The sequence below is a fragment of the Phaethon aethereus genome (genome assembly GCF_964289735.1).
Source record: "Phaethon aethereus genome assembly, chromosome: 4".
Lineage (NCBI taxonomy): Eukaryota > Metazoa > Chordata > Aves > Phaethontiformes > Phaethontidae > Phaethon > Phaethon aethereus.
Genome location: NC_138578.1, coordinates 49,072,360 through 49,087,449, shown reverse-complemented (window position 1 = coordinate 49,087,449; position 15,090 = coordinate 49,072,360). Strand labels below are relative to the sequence as shown.

Sequence of the window (15,090 nt, the reverse complement as noted above, 5' to 3'; positions counted from 1 at the left end):
GTAACACAGGGTCTTAGCCCTGTGAAAAGGATATATTATTATTCTTAGCTCGTGTTTGGATGAAGGCATAGTCTTTCAGGTATTCTGCATTGTGACAAACTTTTTACTTGATCCTGTGTGATAGTTTGGCAGAGCTTCTGCACCTGGTGACCTGCGGATCAAATTCAGCTGGTTGACAATATTTGAACTTTTAACTTTAAGCAGCATTGTGGCAAAGAGATTTTAATTGTAATTATTATTCATTGATAGGGACTGTGACACATTGCATAGTGCTGCTGTATTTATTTATACTATTGTGCTAATTAAAATTATTCACTATTTAAAGATTTTTGTCCTTGAATGTGAATATCAGGGTCACAGTTTGAATACTTTTGAATGTTCATATGAAATTTTTTTTCTGTGAAGGAATTAATTAAATTGATTACTTTTAATCGCTTCATCTTATTTAACTTTGGTATGAAAGACTGTCAATTTTGTATGTCATTTTTGTAAATCATAAGGAATAAAATATTTAACATGAATTGTTTGTCATTGCAGTGGCTTCTTTCAGAATTTTGTAATTGCTATTTAAGTGCAAAGGAGGTCGTGGGAGAAGTGTTTTGTACTACGTGTAGCGGATGAAAATGCAAAGAATCAGTTTATTCATTGACACACTTTACCTGTTCGTGACTTTGGTGTGTGTTTTTTAAAATAATCCATATTAACAGGTCTTTATTAAGTTATAAAAACCTTGATGAGATTATCTAGCAAAAAAATCCTTTTTCTAATAGAATTGTTTTCTGTCTTTTTTGTAAGCTGCCACTTCATGTTCTCTTCTTTCTTTTTTTCTTTTTTTTTTCTTCTCCCTGACCCCCCTCCAGAAGGTCTCTTTGAAAGAAAAGTACAAACTGCTTTGCTTCCTCCTTGAAGTGAACTGCCACACTGGTTTGACACACGGTTTCAGGTAGGAGCCAGTCTCCCTGCTGAAGTGACAGGATTGCCTGTTTGGGTGACAGCACTGGCATATTGATCTCACTACTATGAGAAATGGACTGTGATGCCTGTGTCATGTTTTTGCTCTGGAAGCGTCCCTGCCTCCTTGTGGGCTCTTTTTCTTCCAGGATAGGGTTCTGCTGTGTGGTCTTTCTATATTACTGAAAGTCTTAAAGATGACCCTAGTTCAGATCATTGACTGTATTAGAAGAACAGGGAGTGATGATGCATTCCTGTCTGGATAGGTGACCTGTGAACGGTACTTTCCCAAGCAGGCCACTGCATCCTTTAGAACTCAGCTTTAATCCCAGCAAACCTGAGAGACTCAAGCTCATTTGGAAGTGTCACACAAGAATCTTCATATGGAATGTATAGGCTTTCCCCTGTGCCAGAGCCTGTCTGCTGTCAGATTGCTTGCAGTTACTGAAGATCCTGAGGCATCTCTGTCATCTTGCCACTCAGATGAGAGTTTGTCTGTCCTAAATCAAATGGCTGGTTGGATTTATATGTCTTCTGTGATGTATATAGACTTTACATTGGACTGTATTTTCCTGAGACACTTTGTTCTAACAGATCACCAGGAACATTTCTATTCCAGTGCTTTTCCTTGTTCTCCAGGGTCAGTAGACAAAAATAACTTCTCCCTTCCCAACCTGGGCAGCTCATCGAGTCATCTGGCAGATGAGAGCTTGTGGTTTTCCCTGGACCACAGTCTGCACAGCAGTGACATGTGAGGGCAGTGACTTACATCAAGCCTTCTAGCTGTGCTGTCAGGACCATCATAACAGGGGATGATAAATATACAGTGATATACCAATGAGCCAAATGGTGAGGGAGAAGAAAAGGCTTCTTTGGTACCAAACTGGTATATCTTATGAACCCAGTACACTGAGTACATCTTTGGTGTTTACCTGGTCAAAGTCTTGAGCAAAATAGTGGATGGACCATGTCATTATCATCTGATACATAAGGAAATACAGAACTATAGAGCTGAAAGTGCAGCCTCTTCCAGGACTGAAATTGAGGTCATCCTGTTTCAGATATTGGCAGGGATTGCTAATGCTTATGATACAGATCTGGTTTGTCTTCAGAATGCATGGTTCTAATACCTTGGTCAAGAAAGCTGCTGTATGTCTCCTGGTAACTCTCCTCCTGGCCAAAAGCATTTGGCAACACTGATCCTTGTAGCTGTCCCTTCTGGTTCCAGGACCGCCTGGAACTAGAGAGTCCTAAAATGCTGTTCTCCATTATTTTTGTTCCAAGCTCTGATTGTGTACAAAAATCATAGTCAGGATTTATAACAAAAATGACAGCTCTCAGTTCTCTCTATGCAGTGGCTTTTAGGACTAGAACATGCTATTGAGAGATTTTTGCTTGTTTCAAGTCCCTTTTACAGGAGGAACAGAGGTGGCTGAGGTTTGCCACCTGGGGCATGAGTAGGGGAGTCTGCTTTGATGCTTCTTTCCCTGGCATCCTGGGTTGGCTAGTGGGACTTTCCATCTCCAGGTGAGCTTATCCAATAACCAACTGTGGCATGCCTGCAGATGGAGTGTTGTTCCAGTTTTTGAACAAGTTAGCAAGGCTTTTTTCCTCTGCTATGCCCCTCACCATGTCTTAAACGTCTTCCCTAGGGCTTTTAAAGAACGGATGGCTGTTTTTTCCATGACAAGTGTAGGGAAGTGTAGGGCAGAGAGCAGAAGTTTTTACCTGCAGAAAGAGAGGGAAGATTCAACCTGCTATCAGAGATTCTTCCCTTCCTGCTCTCTGCAGTATGCTATGCTCTTTAGAAACAGGTTTATCCTTCAGACCCACCTAAAGTTCGTAACTTCATCTCATCCAAACGATCCATGTGCCTCAGTTCTCTCCCCAGGTAGCATGCTGGACAGTCTTTCTGTATTAGTAGGATATATTGGCAGGCTACTCAGGGCAGGCTTCCCAGTGTTCAAGTGTGAGATATAAAGGAATAATGGTTTTGATGCAGTCTTTTGCTGAGTTACTATCTCATAGATAACTATTGCAAAGGTGCAAAAGGATTGGGGCAGTGGTATCAATTGTCTGACAACCAGGGTTCAGTTGACCAGCATTCAAGTAGCAATTGGAGACTATCTGCAAACTTTTCTGCAGATAGATGTTGCATCCAGATCCTGTTTTAGTAGCTTGTACCTGCCTTCAGGGAGAACAGAGCTGCTAATCTGCACCTGTAGCAGACACACAGAGCCCCTCATGCCAAGTGACAGAGCTAGGACTACCTGCATCTGACAAATTAGTTTCAAATATAGGAAAGGGGTAACTGGAAGCCAAAGCACAGAACTTGGAACTGATCACTGTGTGAATCTCTTAGCAGTAAATGTAGAGCTAATCACAAAATGGGTTAATCCAGAGTTTTCACCTGCATTGACAATTATGAAAAATCACAGAATAATCTGTTTTCACAGAGCAAGGGATACTACTACTACTCATTGCAGCAGCCTGTTTTTGTGTATTGAAGTGCTCCAGCTTTCACACAAGCAGTGCTGTGAGACCAGGCCAGCCTACAGCAGTGACAGTACCTGCAAGAATGGCCCATCTCAGGCAGTGATAACCCCTTCCCTACAGCCATATTGTTCACTCAGCAATTCTACCAGGCATCATCTGCTCTGCAGTTTATAGTCAATGTAGAAACTGCCAGCTGTGTAACTAACTACTCAGCCTTTTACCTTCAAGTACACCTAGTGCAATTCCAACATTTGTATTTCCACAGGTGTTTTTTACCCTATGGCACTACAAGCAACAGGCATTCCAGAATTTTTGTGGAAAATCTACAAGGGCACTTTACTTCTACAGATGAAGTAGTAAAAGATGCAGATGAAATAAAATTTGAGTATTGCTTAGTCTTACTGCTTTTCCTAGGTGAATACATAAACATTTGTTTATCTACAGTCTAATTGAACCACTGAAATGGACACAACTCACTTTCCCTCCTTTGCCCAATTAGAGAGTCTTTTCTTCACTGAGTTCACAACCATGCAGCATCTATAGTTTAAAAACTCTGTATTTGAGCATGTTTTCATCTCAGTGGTAATAGCTCAAGTTGTTAACAAAGGTATAGCTGGAAGTATAGTTCTTAAATCAGGAGTATTCCATCCTAGAATACTTTTTTCAAGGAAAATAAGCAGCAATGACTTCACTATCAAATGAAGACACTTGCTTCAAAGAGTAATATAAATGAATTATCAAATCAGCTAAGACTATAGGGTAGTTCATCCATAAGACAGCTGGCTGCAGTACCCTTAACCTGAATCCACTTGGTTTTGCTATTGTAGAATTATCAATAACCATTCCACCTACCTAAATCTCCATTGAAAAACTCCCAAGAGGCTTTACGAGACAATCACTAATAGCATGCTGATTAACACAGCACCTTAAGACACATACTTGTAATGTGTTCAATATACTGAAAACAGGAAAAAGTTCATTAATATATTAATTTATTTCATTAATTCAGTTTTAGTTCAATTGAACATCAGAGCAGACAACTTTTTGCTTTGTGAATATACAGGGAATTTTTGAAACACTGTATTTCAATGTTGTACAAAGTATATTTGAAAAAATCTGATTATGGTTTCAACCATATGATTGTATAATTTGTCAGTGAAGAGGCTGCAGTTAGGAACTCAGCCTGGTGCTTTAGTATAGTTTATTTTTTCAGATGTGCTTTTCACTTAATATCATATTAAAAAATGCAGCTTCAGAAGAAAACATGATTTTAATTCATGTTATAAATGTCATCACGGTGTTGTAGCTAGAAACATCACTTTGTACAACAGGTATTTCTGAAGATCACATTCTATTAAGAGTTCACAATATTAGATTTTAAACCAGGTATAGGCCACCTAAGTTTTGGCTCTAGACAAAATGTATTACCTGAAATTTGAAGTATAAAATATACATAGTTTCCAATACAAATGTTGGAGGAATTTTCATACAAAATGTAACTGTGATGTAGTGGACAATTTTTAAATTAATGCATCCTCATCTCAAACAGATATGTTACTCAAATTTTCTTCTGTTTCCCTAGGAAATATTTTGTTGTCCATTACATCACAATAGCATATTTTTTAAAAAGTTGATTGAGAACAATTGAACTACATTATGACATTAAGTTTTAGACATATTTCTTGATTTCATCATAAAGTACTAATACAAAAGCTCCACCCATGCCTCTCAACACATTTGACCAGGCACCTTTGAAGAACGCTTTGGATCCTTCATCTTTAGCTATCTTCCTCCAGCAATCAATTGTGCCCTTGTACATAATATCAGCTGTGGAAAGAGACATAAAGGTCAGAAGGCTTGAAGTTGTATAGCAAGTCTGTTTCAACTTTCAGATATTTAAAACAAGGAATAAACAAAGTATAGCCAAGAATCGAAAATTAAGTAATCAATTAATGAAGTCATTTTAATTCTCCACATGGAAATCAAAGCAAATCAACTCTCAGCCTCTTAAATGAAGATGACAGAAATAACCAATGTGTTTCCCATAGCTTTTTTTTTTAATAAGAAGGTTATTAGTTTTCCCTAAGACCAAAAACACCCAGCATATCTCAATGAAGTGCTACTTTCTGATGCCAGAACACCACAGAAGCACTTATCCTTACCTCCCTTTCGGCCAGACTGCATCATCATCCTACGTCGCACAGTATCAAAAGGGTAAGAAACCAGCCCTGCTACTGCAGTGACAGTCTGGGCAATCATCCAGCTCACTACGATATGCACATTCTTTGGATCAGGCAACATACCTGTCATCAAGAACAAATGAGCAGAGTCAGTACAGAGGGAGAGGGTTGTGGGAAAGATGGCTGTGGAAGAAACAATCACCCACGGACCCCAGGAGTCAATCAAGCCTGCAGCTTCTCCCTTCATCCATATTTGAATGTTAACAGGTACTATGAGTGAAACAAATTTATAGGACTGTTGGATTTTGGGATCTAAGCCTTCTGCATGCTCCCTGACCAAAAGATCTCTCCTGGAGAACCCTCCCAGGCTTGTGTCATGAGCTGCAATGAGGAACAAGCTACCATACAAACCCATCTGTACAAGCCTTAAGACAGAGAAAGAAACAGAAAGTATGTGAAAATACACTGCAAACCCAAGGCTTCTGCTCAGAGCAGCAAGTTGAGGGAGGCAGGAATGCATTTCAGAAACACCTATGAATATTCTGGCACTAGCACCCTGAACTGGTGCTGAGCCAAGCCCTGCTTGTCCTTGTATCACCAAGTGCCCTTGAGTGCCTTTACTGGATGGATCTTCCCTTGCAGTCACTTCTCCATGCACTTCTTACCCTTGGCCGTATCATAAACCCCAAAATAGGCTGCTCTGTAGATGATGATGCCCTGAACAGATACACTGAATCCTTGGTACAGGCCCTTCAAGCCATCAGACTTGAAGATCTTGATGATGCAGTCGCCCAGCCCAGTGAACTCCCTCTCGCTGGCTCCTTTGCCCACATCAGCCGCCAGTCGGGTCCTGGCAAAATCCAGCGGGTAGACGAAGCAGAGGGAGGTTGCCCCCGCAGCACCCCCGGATGCCAGGTTCCCCGCAAAGTAGCGCCAGAACTGCTTGTGCCTGTCCACTCCACCCAGGAAGATCTGCTTGTACTTGTCCTTGAAGGCGAAGTTGAGGGCCTGGGTGGGGAAGTACCGGATGACATTGGCTAGGTTGCCTCTCCAGAAGGAAATGATGCCTTGCTCCTTGGGGATGCGGACTATGCAGTCGATGATGCCCTTGTACTGCTTCTCCGCCGTGATCTGTTTGCTGGCATGCTGGACCTGTACGGAGAGGCAAGAGGCGGGGTGGGAGGATTGAGAGGGGGACGCTGTAGGGGTGACCCCGCACGGCCGCCCGCTGAAGGGCAGGGACGGGGCCTGCCCCGCCGCCTGGCTCGGCTCCCGCTGTCCCAGGGCGGTGCTGAAGGACCCGGGCAGCTCCCGCGTAACCAGAGCCGGCCAAGCTCCTTCCCATATTTAGTCACGCCGGCCGGCGCCCGTCGCGCCGGCACCCACCTGTGGCGCAGCCCCGCCGGGCTCCCACCGCCCCCCGGCCCCGCCGCCCCCTCACCTGCAGCAGCAACTTCACTCTCTCGATGGGGGCGACAGCCGTCTTGGAGATGGCGGCAGCGATCCCACCGGCCAAAAAGTCCTTGAGGAAGCTGAGCGCTTGGTCACCCATGCTGGGAGCCGGTCCGACACCCCTGCCCGGAGAGAACCAACGAGCCGCGCACCTCCCCACCCGGCCACCCCCGCGTACCGCTGGCCAAATGCCCCCAGCCCCGCGCCGCCTCTCTTAAACCCCACGGCCTCTCGCGATAGGAGGAGGTGTCCCCCGCGGGGCACGGACATTGGCTGGGACTCCCCCGAGCCCGCCCCCGCCGGGGGGCGCGGGGCAGCGCCGCCATGTTCCCTTGTGGAGGGACAGCGAGGGCCACTGGGCTCGGGACGTTTAAAGGGCAAATTAAAGTTATCTGGTCGCTGCCGGGGAACGCTATGTCAGAGCATGTGCCTGCTGTATTAATAGCTCCCGGGAGGCACAAGAGGGGATCGAGGAAGCTGGCAGGAGTACCTCAGGCGATGTTAACCGTTTCATGCAGGCCAGAGGCTGGCGCGGGGGGCTGAAAGCTTGCCCAGAGAGGTCTGGGTGTGGTGGACAGTCAACTTGTTGACTGAAGTCAACTTGAAGAAGCAAGAGTGCTTTAAGCCTTGATTTTGTGTGGATGGATTCACACCATGAAGGGCGAGGGGGACGTGGATGCTGGGCAGACGCCCTCGTGTCAGTGTTGTGCCCTACAGCAAAGGTCACCATGGATGCACAGTCACCCTGGAAGTCCATGCAATGGTGCAGTGTTCATGAGCATCGGTAACCAGAAATGGGCTTGACCTCTCTTGAGTCAAGGACAGGGAGAGCTGCTTCATATTTGATACACTGTGTGAACTTGCAGGAGTTGAGGTCTTTAAATAGCCCAGCATGCTCCAGGACCTGGCTTTCCCGAAGAGGAGACAACATGCCTTCCGGCATTGTACCCTCATTTCAACCCTGCAAGGTCAGACCCTCACAAGAGTCACAGACAGTCCCCTCTGAAAGAGGGAGGGAGGGGAATGCACTCCAGGAAGCACATGCCCAGCCACACTTAAGTTGCTTGACTTGCACCAGATGTGAAAGAAGAGCAAAGGCTGTAGTGAAACCCTGCCTGCATTCAGTGTCTGGTTCTTAGGGAAACATTTGAGTCTCAAGTGAAGATTACATGGCTTCCTCACTAGTTTCCCTGTTTCTCATCTGTTCTTTCTGACCCCCCTAAGAAAGCAAAAGCTAATGATTCGCTGTTGGGTGATGTTGTTGTGTGGAATTGTTACATGAAAGCCAATGCAGAAAGTTGTACATATATACCTAGGAGTTTGTCTTATGTACCCCTAGGAAAATGTTATACTGAGGAATGCATAGGGTAATGGGGTCTGCTTTGATTTGGTAATACGGTATCAATAATGGAAATAGGATTCATCTTAATGTAGGTGCTAAAAGATCGTCCATTCCACGAAGAGACATTTTCTTCAGGACAGCAAATCTCTTCTCACTGACGTATTTGTTAGCACGAGTCAATGAGACTGTAAATATGATCCCCCGTCTCTCTTGCCCTCTGCTGCTTTTAGGTCTGTTGAGGCAGAGGTCTCTTCTCATGAACCTCAGCTCTGGGAAGCGGACCACAGATTTAACTTCCAGGAGCACCCTTTGCACCTTGGCCATCCTGAACCTTTCCCCAGCTCCTAAGAAAGGGAAAGAGAGCTCCCCTGAAGAGACCTTTCCCCAAGCAAGGACTGAAAGCAGGTGCAAGCAGGAAGCACAGGGGATCCCTAGAATTAGACTGTGAGTTGAGGGGAGTATTGTTTAACATATGTACCCTTGACCTCTCCTTTTTCTTCTTCATACTTCACTCACCAGGTCTGGTGTCTCCTCTTTTCACAGGCAAGTAAATATCCCTTTAATGTCTCAGGGCTTCTACTGCTGGTTTCATACAGACCCGTGGGATGGTGGTGCCAGACTCTCCAGACTGATAAGGTCTTCTCCGTGCGTGCACTCAGGTGTCAGCCAGTGACCTGCTGACTGGTATATGGTGAGTGAGAAGTGGGAGAGTGGCAGTGAAATGCTACTGGGGAGGGAGGGGAGTGGGGGCCCTGGAGTGAGACTATGGTGGAAGGGTCTAGCCTGAAAGGGTCTTTTGCCTGCCCCTCCCCAACCATCTTTGTTTTAGCTCATTTAAATTGCTTTTAAAAAAAATACATTTTAATAAAGTCTTTGTCATAAGAATTCCAGTTAGTTTTTGAAGTTATTGTTGTACATCGTCATGCCACCCCACAGAGGTTCTTTGATTTAATAGATAATTTTGTAGCAGTAATAGTGTTTACCCAAGACTATCAATATTTAAAGAAAGCAGTGCATAGACAGTGGATAGGCACTTTTCTGGTTCTGCTCTCCCTTCCTTGAGCCCAGATGCCTATTTCCAGGAGATGCTTGGCTTCCAAACAGTTTTAACAAAAGCAGATATGGACCAGGATATATGTCTGCTGCTCTGAGGGTTATTCTTTGTTTGATTTTTGCTCCAAATGTCTGTTTTGGATCTTCCCTTTGTATGACAATGAGGCTTTTTGTGCTACTTACTGTGGGAGTTCAAATGTATCCTGTAAGGAACTTATTGCTAACTCCACCAGTACCACCAAACTTCAGGAAAAGCATTTCCACTAGCTAGAAATAAAAAAAGTGAAAGGAACTTTGGCTTTTCATACAATTAGTTGATGTTTGGTGTTCTTTACTCAGAATAGTTACTGATGCTTTCATAGAGAAATGTTTAAAAAAGTCCTGAAAACACAAACTTTCCTTTCTGAATTGTTGAAAGCCATCTTTTAAGCCTCATCTTCCTTAGATCTTTGCAGCTTGGGAAGGATTAGCTGGCTTTCTAGGCTAAGTTTATGGGTGCTCTGTGTTGCTGACATAGCATAAAGACACTGGAATTTGTTCCTAAAAATTCTGAGCTAAAAATAATAACCTAGATCTAGATTTTCAAAAGAGATTAATGTCTGATTGCATTGTGCTTTCATGTGTGAATAGCCAGCTTGAAACACTACAGGAGACCAACTTTTACAAAGTAGTATGTACCCTTTTTTTATTTGCATTTCCAAGACACTGGGAGCCCCACTGTTGAGGCTAGGTAAGACACAAAATAAAAAAGCTTTTTCTCAAAAGTCAACAGTCTGAGTCTGACAGCAGGCACAAGGGGGAGCGCAAGGAATCAGTCAGACCATCCTGACCCCCAGCATAGACAGGGATGTGTAGACAGTGTATTGGCAAGGTGCCAAGAAGAAATAGGTGGGTTTTTTTCAGGAAAGATTTGTAGGGTCACAGTAGATTCTCCTTGCGTAAGGTTGGTTTATGTTTGTGGTCAGGAGGAGGAGAGTAAGAGAGCTCAAAGAGGCTAAATGAGGAGGAGGGTTGAGGAGAAGTAACAGGGTGTGCTGGTTGTGGCTGGGATAGAGTTAATTTTCTTCATAGTAGCTAGTATGGGGCTGTGTTTTGGATTTGTGCTGGAAACAGTGTTGATAATACAGGGATGTTTTCGTTATTGCTGAGCAGTGCTTACAGAGAGTCAAGGCCTTTTCTGCTCCTCACCCCACCCCACCAGCGAGCAGGCTGGGGGTGCACAAGAAGCTGGGAGGGGACACAGCCGGGACAGCTGACCCCACCTGACCAAAGGGATATTCCATACCATATGACGTCATGCTCAGCTTATAAAACTGCGGAAGAAGAAGGAAGGTGGGGCTGTTCAGAGTGATGGCATTTTGTCTTCCCAAGTAACTGTTACATGTGATGGAGCCCTGCTTTCCTGGAGATGGCTAAACACCTGCCTGCCAATGGGAAGTGGTGAATGAATTCCTTGTTTTGCTTTGCTTGTGTGTGTGGCTTTTGCTTTACCTATTAAACTGTCTTTATCTCAACCCACGAGTTTTCTCACTTCACTCTTCCAATTCTCTCACCCATCCCACTGTGGGGGGAGTGAGTGAGTGGCTGCGTGGTGCTTAGTTGCTGGCTGGAGTTAAACCATGACACAGGGTTGGCAGTGACAAAGGTGATCAAGAAGAATGAAAGAGTGTGGGTTTTGAGTTCTGACATGGGCAGATATTAGTGAGGGTATTTTTATGTGAGTATTGGTGTTACCTGGTTTAGAAGCCTGCATTGAGCTGGAGAGGAGGAAAACTGGACAGTAAGTGTAAGCAGCACACTGAGGAGGGGAATGTTAGTGCTGGAAATAACAGTGGCAGTCAACATAGGGTGTGTTTGTTTATTACAGCATGTCTGTAATGTGAGGACAAGGAGTTGGAGGAGGGTCAAAATTTCAGAAGAAAACTGAGAAAGTGGATGAAAATGAATATGAAACAGATCAGAGGTTACATTGTAAGCATGGGGTGCGAAAGTAGGAAAGAAAAAATACCCAACGTGACATAAAGAATAGACTTGCAGGAAGTGGGCAGTACCATATTAATATTTCCTTTGGCAAGGATTTGTGCAGGAGATGTTCAGAAAGAGAGCATTTGAGAAGTGCATTAAAAGTGGTGAGAGGCAGCCAGGTCCTCAGTTATCTTGGCAAAGTAGAAGGAGAAGTTAGGAGGATGGCACAACTGGAAGGGGAGTCAATTAAATGGTTGTGGATGAAGTAAAGCTGATCGCAGGCCAAACAGGAAATTGAAAGTGAAGGCAGACTGAGGTATGTGTTTGGCAACCAGATGTCATAATTCATGAGATGAATGAAGAGTAAGAAACAGAGAGAATCTACAATAAAATCTGTGCTAGAGAAGAAGGATGAAGCAGGAGGAAGAGGGCTGAGATTAGGTAGGATTTTATCAGCCTGATGAGATTAAAAACATGGAAAGAGCAAATGAGAGGACATAAGGAACGACATGGCAGGTGAGGGAGCAGGTCAGAGGGGAAGAATGGGATAACAGAGATCGGAGACAAAGCAATGATTGATGCAGACACACCAAAGGAATGGCTTTTCCAGAGAGTGGGACACTGAGTGAGGGGTGCAGGTGAAATGAATTGACCAGGGCAAAGAGACCTAGGAGTGGCTGCTATACAATGCCAGCAAGGACATCAGCTTGGAGCCTGAAAACTTCATGAGAATGAGTGTGAGAAATTGTGAGGAAAGGGAGAGAGTCAGCTGGAATTCCAGAGGAAGGCTGATAAGACTGATAAGCCAGCTGGCTGGCTGACAATTGTTCAGAGGGGAAAATTGCTGAGATATTGCTCAAAAGCAGATAAAAAGCGATGAAGGTGGTGAAGGCAGGCCCAGTGTGAAAGGATGGGATGGGATGGGATGGGATGAGAAACGGAGGCCTCTGTAAAAGACTGAGCCACAGAGGGAGAGTCAGACAAGGGAATCAAGGATGCATGGACACTGAGATGTAATAAGGCCTGTAGGAAATATTTGAAGTGTATCTAGCAGTGGTAGCAAGTGGAGAGAAGGAAAGGGAGTGGAATGAGCAGAAGGACAGAACGGGAATTCAAGAAGGGCTGATTGAGTAATGGTAGAGTCTCGAGAGTGTTGGGGTAGAGAGATGGAGATGCGGCAAATGTCATTAAGGGCAAGAAGGAGGCAGAGTAAGAGGTAGGGCTCAGATTTGTACCGCAGAAAGGTTGTTTAAGAAACAAGAAAGAGGCACTGAAGGAATAAAAGGGAGAGAGAAAACCAGGCTAGATGGGGACAGAAAACTAGAGGAGTACAGAAATAAGCCGCAGCAAGAGGGCAGGGTGTGAGATGTGGAGGAGTAGCTTACAAGCAGGGTTAACCAGGTTAGACAAGGTCTCTCTAGTCTCCATTGATGGGCTGTTTCTTCATGCAAGTGTGTGGCCAGGCATGTTATGCTTTTGACAGTTTCTTTTGACTGGACTAGTAATGAAAGTATATGTGTTGACTGAATGTCTTCTGCCATGTTAAGGCTTGCCCTGGTGAAAGCAACTAACCTAAGTTTAATAATTTTTTAAAATTTTCAATACTTCATTGACTTCACTAGTGGCTGCTCTGAGGTAGTGGAGGAGAAGGCAAAGGTCACTGGCAAGAACAGGGCATGGGGAGCCAGGGAAAAAGGAAACAAATCAAGCACTAATCCTGCAGAATTTGGTTCCTCATCAGAGGTTTATTTCACACAGTTTTCAGAACCTCAGTTTCTTGTTTAATTCTGTTGCAGTATCAGGTATGACAAGACTGCTTTGAGTCAAGTCAGTCAAGCACTAATTCCTGCTACACCAGTTGTCTGAAGAACTGAATCACAGTCAGAATTTCACTTCTCTATATAACTGTATAGTAGATACTTGGTATGCTGTAGACAGAATAACAATATTACTAAGTTTTAGAACTTAAATAAGTTTTCCTCATAGGTCTCAACATACCTTGAGAACAAAAATAATCTTTTATGTCACAGATGTGCATTACAGTAAATAATTAATGGATGCTACAGGCTATCATAAACATTTACAGTACTCTAGAACATCTGTTCATTGATAATTAATGCATTCATGCCACAAGCATAACAGTACATGTTACAAATTATGGTAAACTCATTAATCAGATGCATTGTGGACAATTTCCAAGCCATGGATACAAGCAAATTAATTCCCTGTTAGGCTCCTTAATAGTTGATTTACTATTTATTAACTCTTTTTTGGTAAATATATTTTTGATATCAAGTATAATTCATTATCCTTAGGCTGTATTTTGGAAGAAAAGGCAAAGAAAAGTGAAGTGACTTGCTCGAGGTCATTCTGTCAATATGTGGCAGAGCAAGGCATGAACGCCTAAATGCATGTAAGTAGGTAGATGGGGTAATGCACATCCTGAAATCATATTTTGTACTTAAATAACATCTGCAAAAAGGGTAACTTTGAATGGTAGTTTCCATTGCTTTATAAGTTCTGTTTCCTGTCTGGTTTGATGTGTGGTGAATTGTGATGCTGTCAATCAAATAGAAAAGGTTAGCTGGCATAAATTTGTACGGTTCAGTTACCTAGTAACATTCTGCACACGTATTAGTGCACAACTGCATAGTGTTACACACACTACTTCATTGTTATAACAAAATTAATTTGTCCACACTGAACTGTGCTGTCAATCATTATTCATGGGCAAGACCCACTGAAGACAATAGAAAAGGTTCTGGAAAAGAAGTAAGTAAGGGTGTCAGAATTGGGCTAACAGTTAATAGCTTTTCTCAAAATTGTAAGCTGGCAACATAAGCTACTGCAATAATATGAAAAGTCAAGATCATATTTATTCCAATAATACCAGTAAAGCTTGTTCAGAACAAGCATAAAGCAGAATTTGAAATCTTACTTTGTAGCTGAAAGGAATACTGTATTTTTTCATTTGATGTAGATCTCTGCAGAAAATAATTTCTTTAGTCATTGCCAAACATGCATCATTACATGATGGAGCATATATCCCTTCTTGGATTCAGTGATTTTCAATTTTTGTGCTTCCAGGAAAAAATACATGCTAAGAGGGTCTCTGATGTTTATATAGTTAATTAATTAAAGAGAAAAAAATTCTAGCTGGAACATATTGCACAAAGAAATGAGATCTGGAGATTGTTTTGCTCTACAAAAGCTATGCAAAAACTGTGACCTTCAGGGCAAAGGGAAGGTCAAGAAGGTTTGCTTCTCAAGAAAAGCCTACATTTCCAGGGTCCTAATCTTTATGTTTGATAGATACCCAAAGCTTCATTTTCTTACTTACTACCTTGAAATGTTCTATTTCCTATCCTTTTTTGTCTTATTCTTCCTAAAGATAGTAGTTTGCTTTTGTTTTTGAAATCAGTGCTAAGAGATAATTAAAATTGTACTTTGCTTTTCTACATGTTCCAAGAGATATGCTTCTCATGGTGTTGACCAGATTTCTTGGAAGGTATGACAGCTGCAAACAGTATCAACATCTTGGCAGGTATGTGATCAGAGAATTAAAGTTATGGGCTGAAGCCCTTTATATTTTCCATAATACACAATAAAAGTTTCTCTTGCTGCTAGCGGGTAACACTTACCAGCAGTAGT

At 43.0% G+C, this 15,090-nt stretch overlaps 1 protein-coding gene across 1 annotated transcript; it reads right to left on the bottom strand.

Annotated features, from left to right (window-relative positions):
* Positions 1 to 5,017: 5,017 nt before the first annotated feature.
* On the bottom strand, positions 5,018 to 7,449 carry SLC25A4 (solute carrier family 25 member 4). Its single transcript, XM_081999564.1, has 4 exons — positions 7,069 to 7,449; positions 6,293 to 6,779; positions 5,610 to 5,750; positions 5,018 to 5,274 (listed from the first exon to the last, which is right to left on the bottom strand). Exons 1-4 carry the CDS (start codon positions 7,177 to 7,179, stop codon positions 5,117 to 5,119), a joined length of 897 nt encoding a protein of 298 aa, XP_081855690.1. The 5' UTR covers positions 7,180 to 7,449; the 3' UTR covers positions 5,018 to 5,116.
* Between the last annotated feature and the right edge of the window lie 7,641 nt (positions 7,450 to 15,090).

Coding starts and splice junctions, on each gene's coding strand:
- SLC25A4 (XM_081999564.1), bottom strand. CDS start 7,179: ATGGGTGACCAAGCGCTCAGCTTCCTCAAGGACTTTTTGGCCGGTGGG. Junction 6,780..7,068: donor GAGTGAAGTTGCTGCTGCAG/GTGAGGGGGCGG, acceptor CTCTCCGTACAG/GTCCAGCATGCCAGCAAACA. Junction 5,751..6,292: donor GGTTTATGATACGGCCAAGG/GTAAGAAGTGCA, acceptor TCTTGATGACAG/GTATGTTGCCTGATCCAAAG.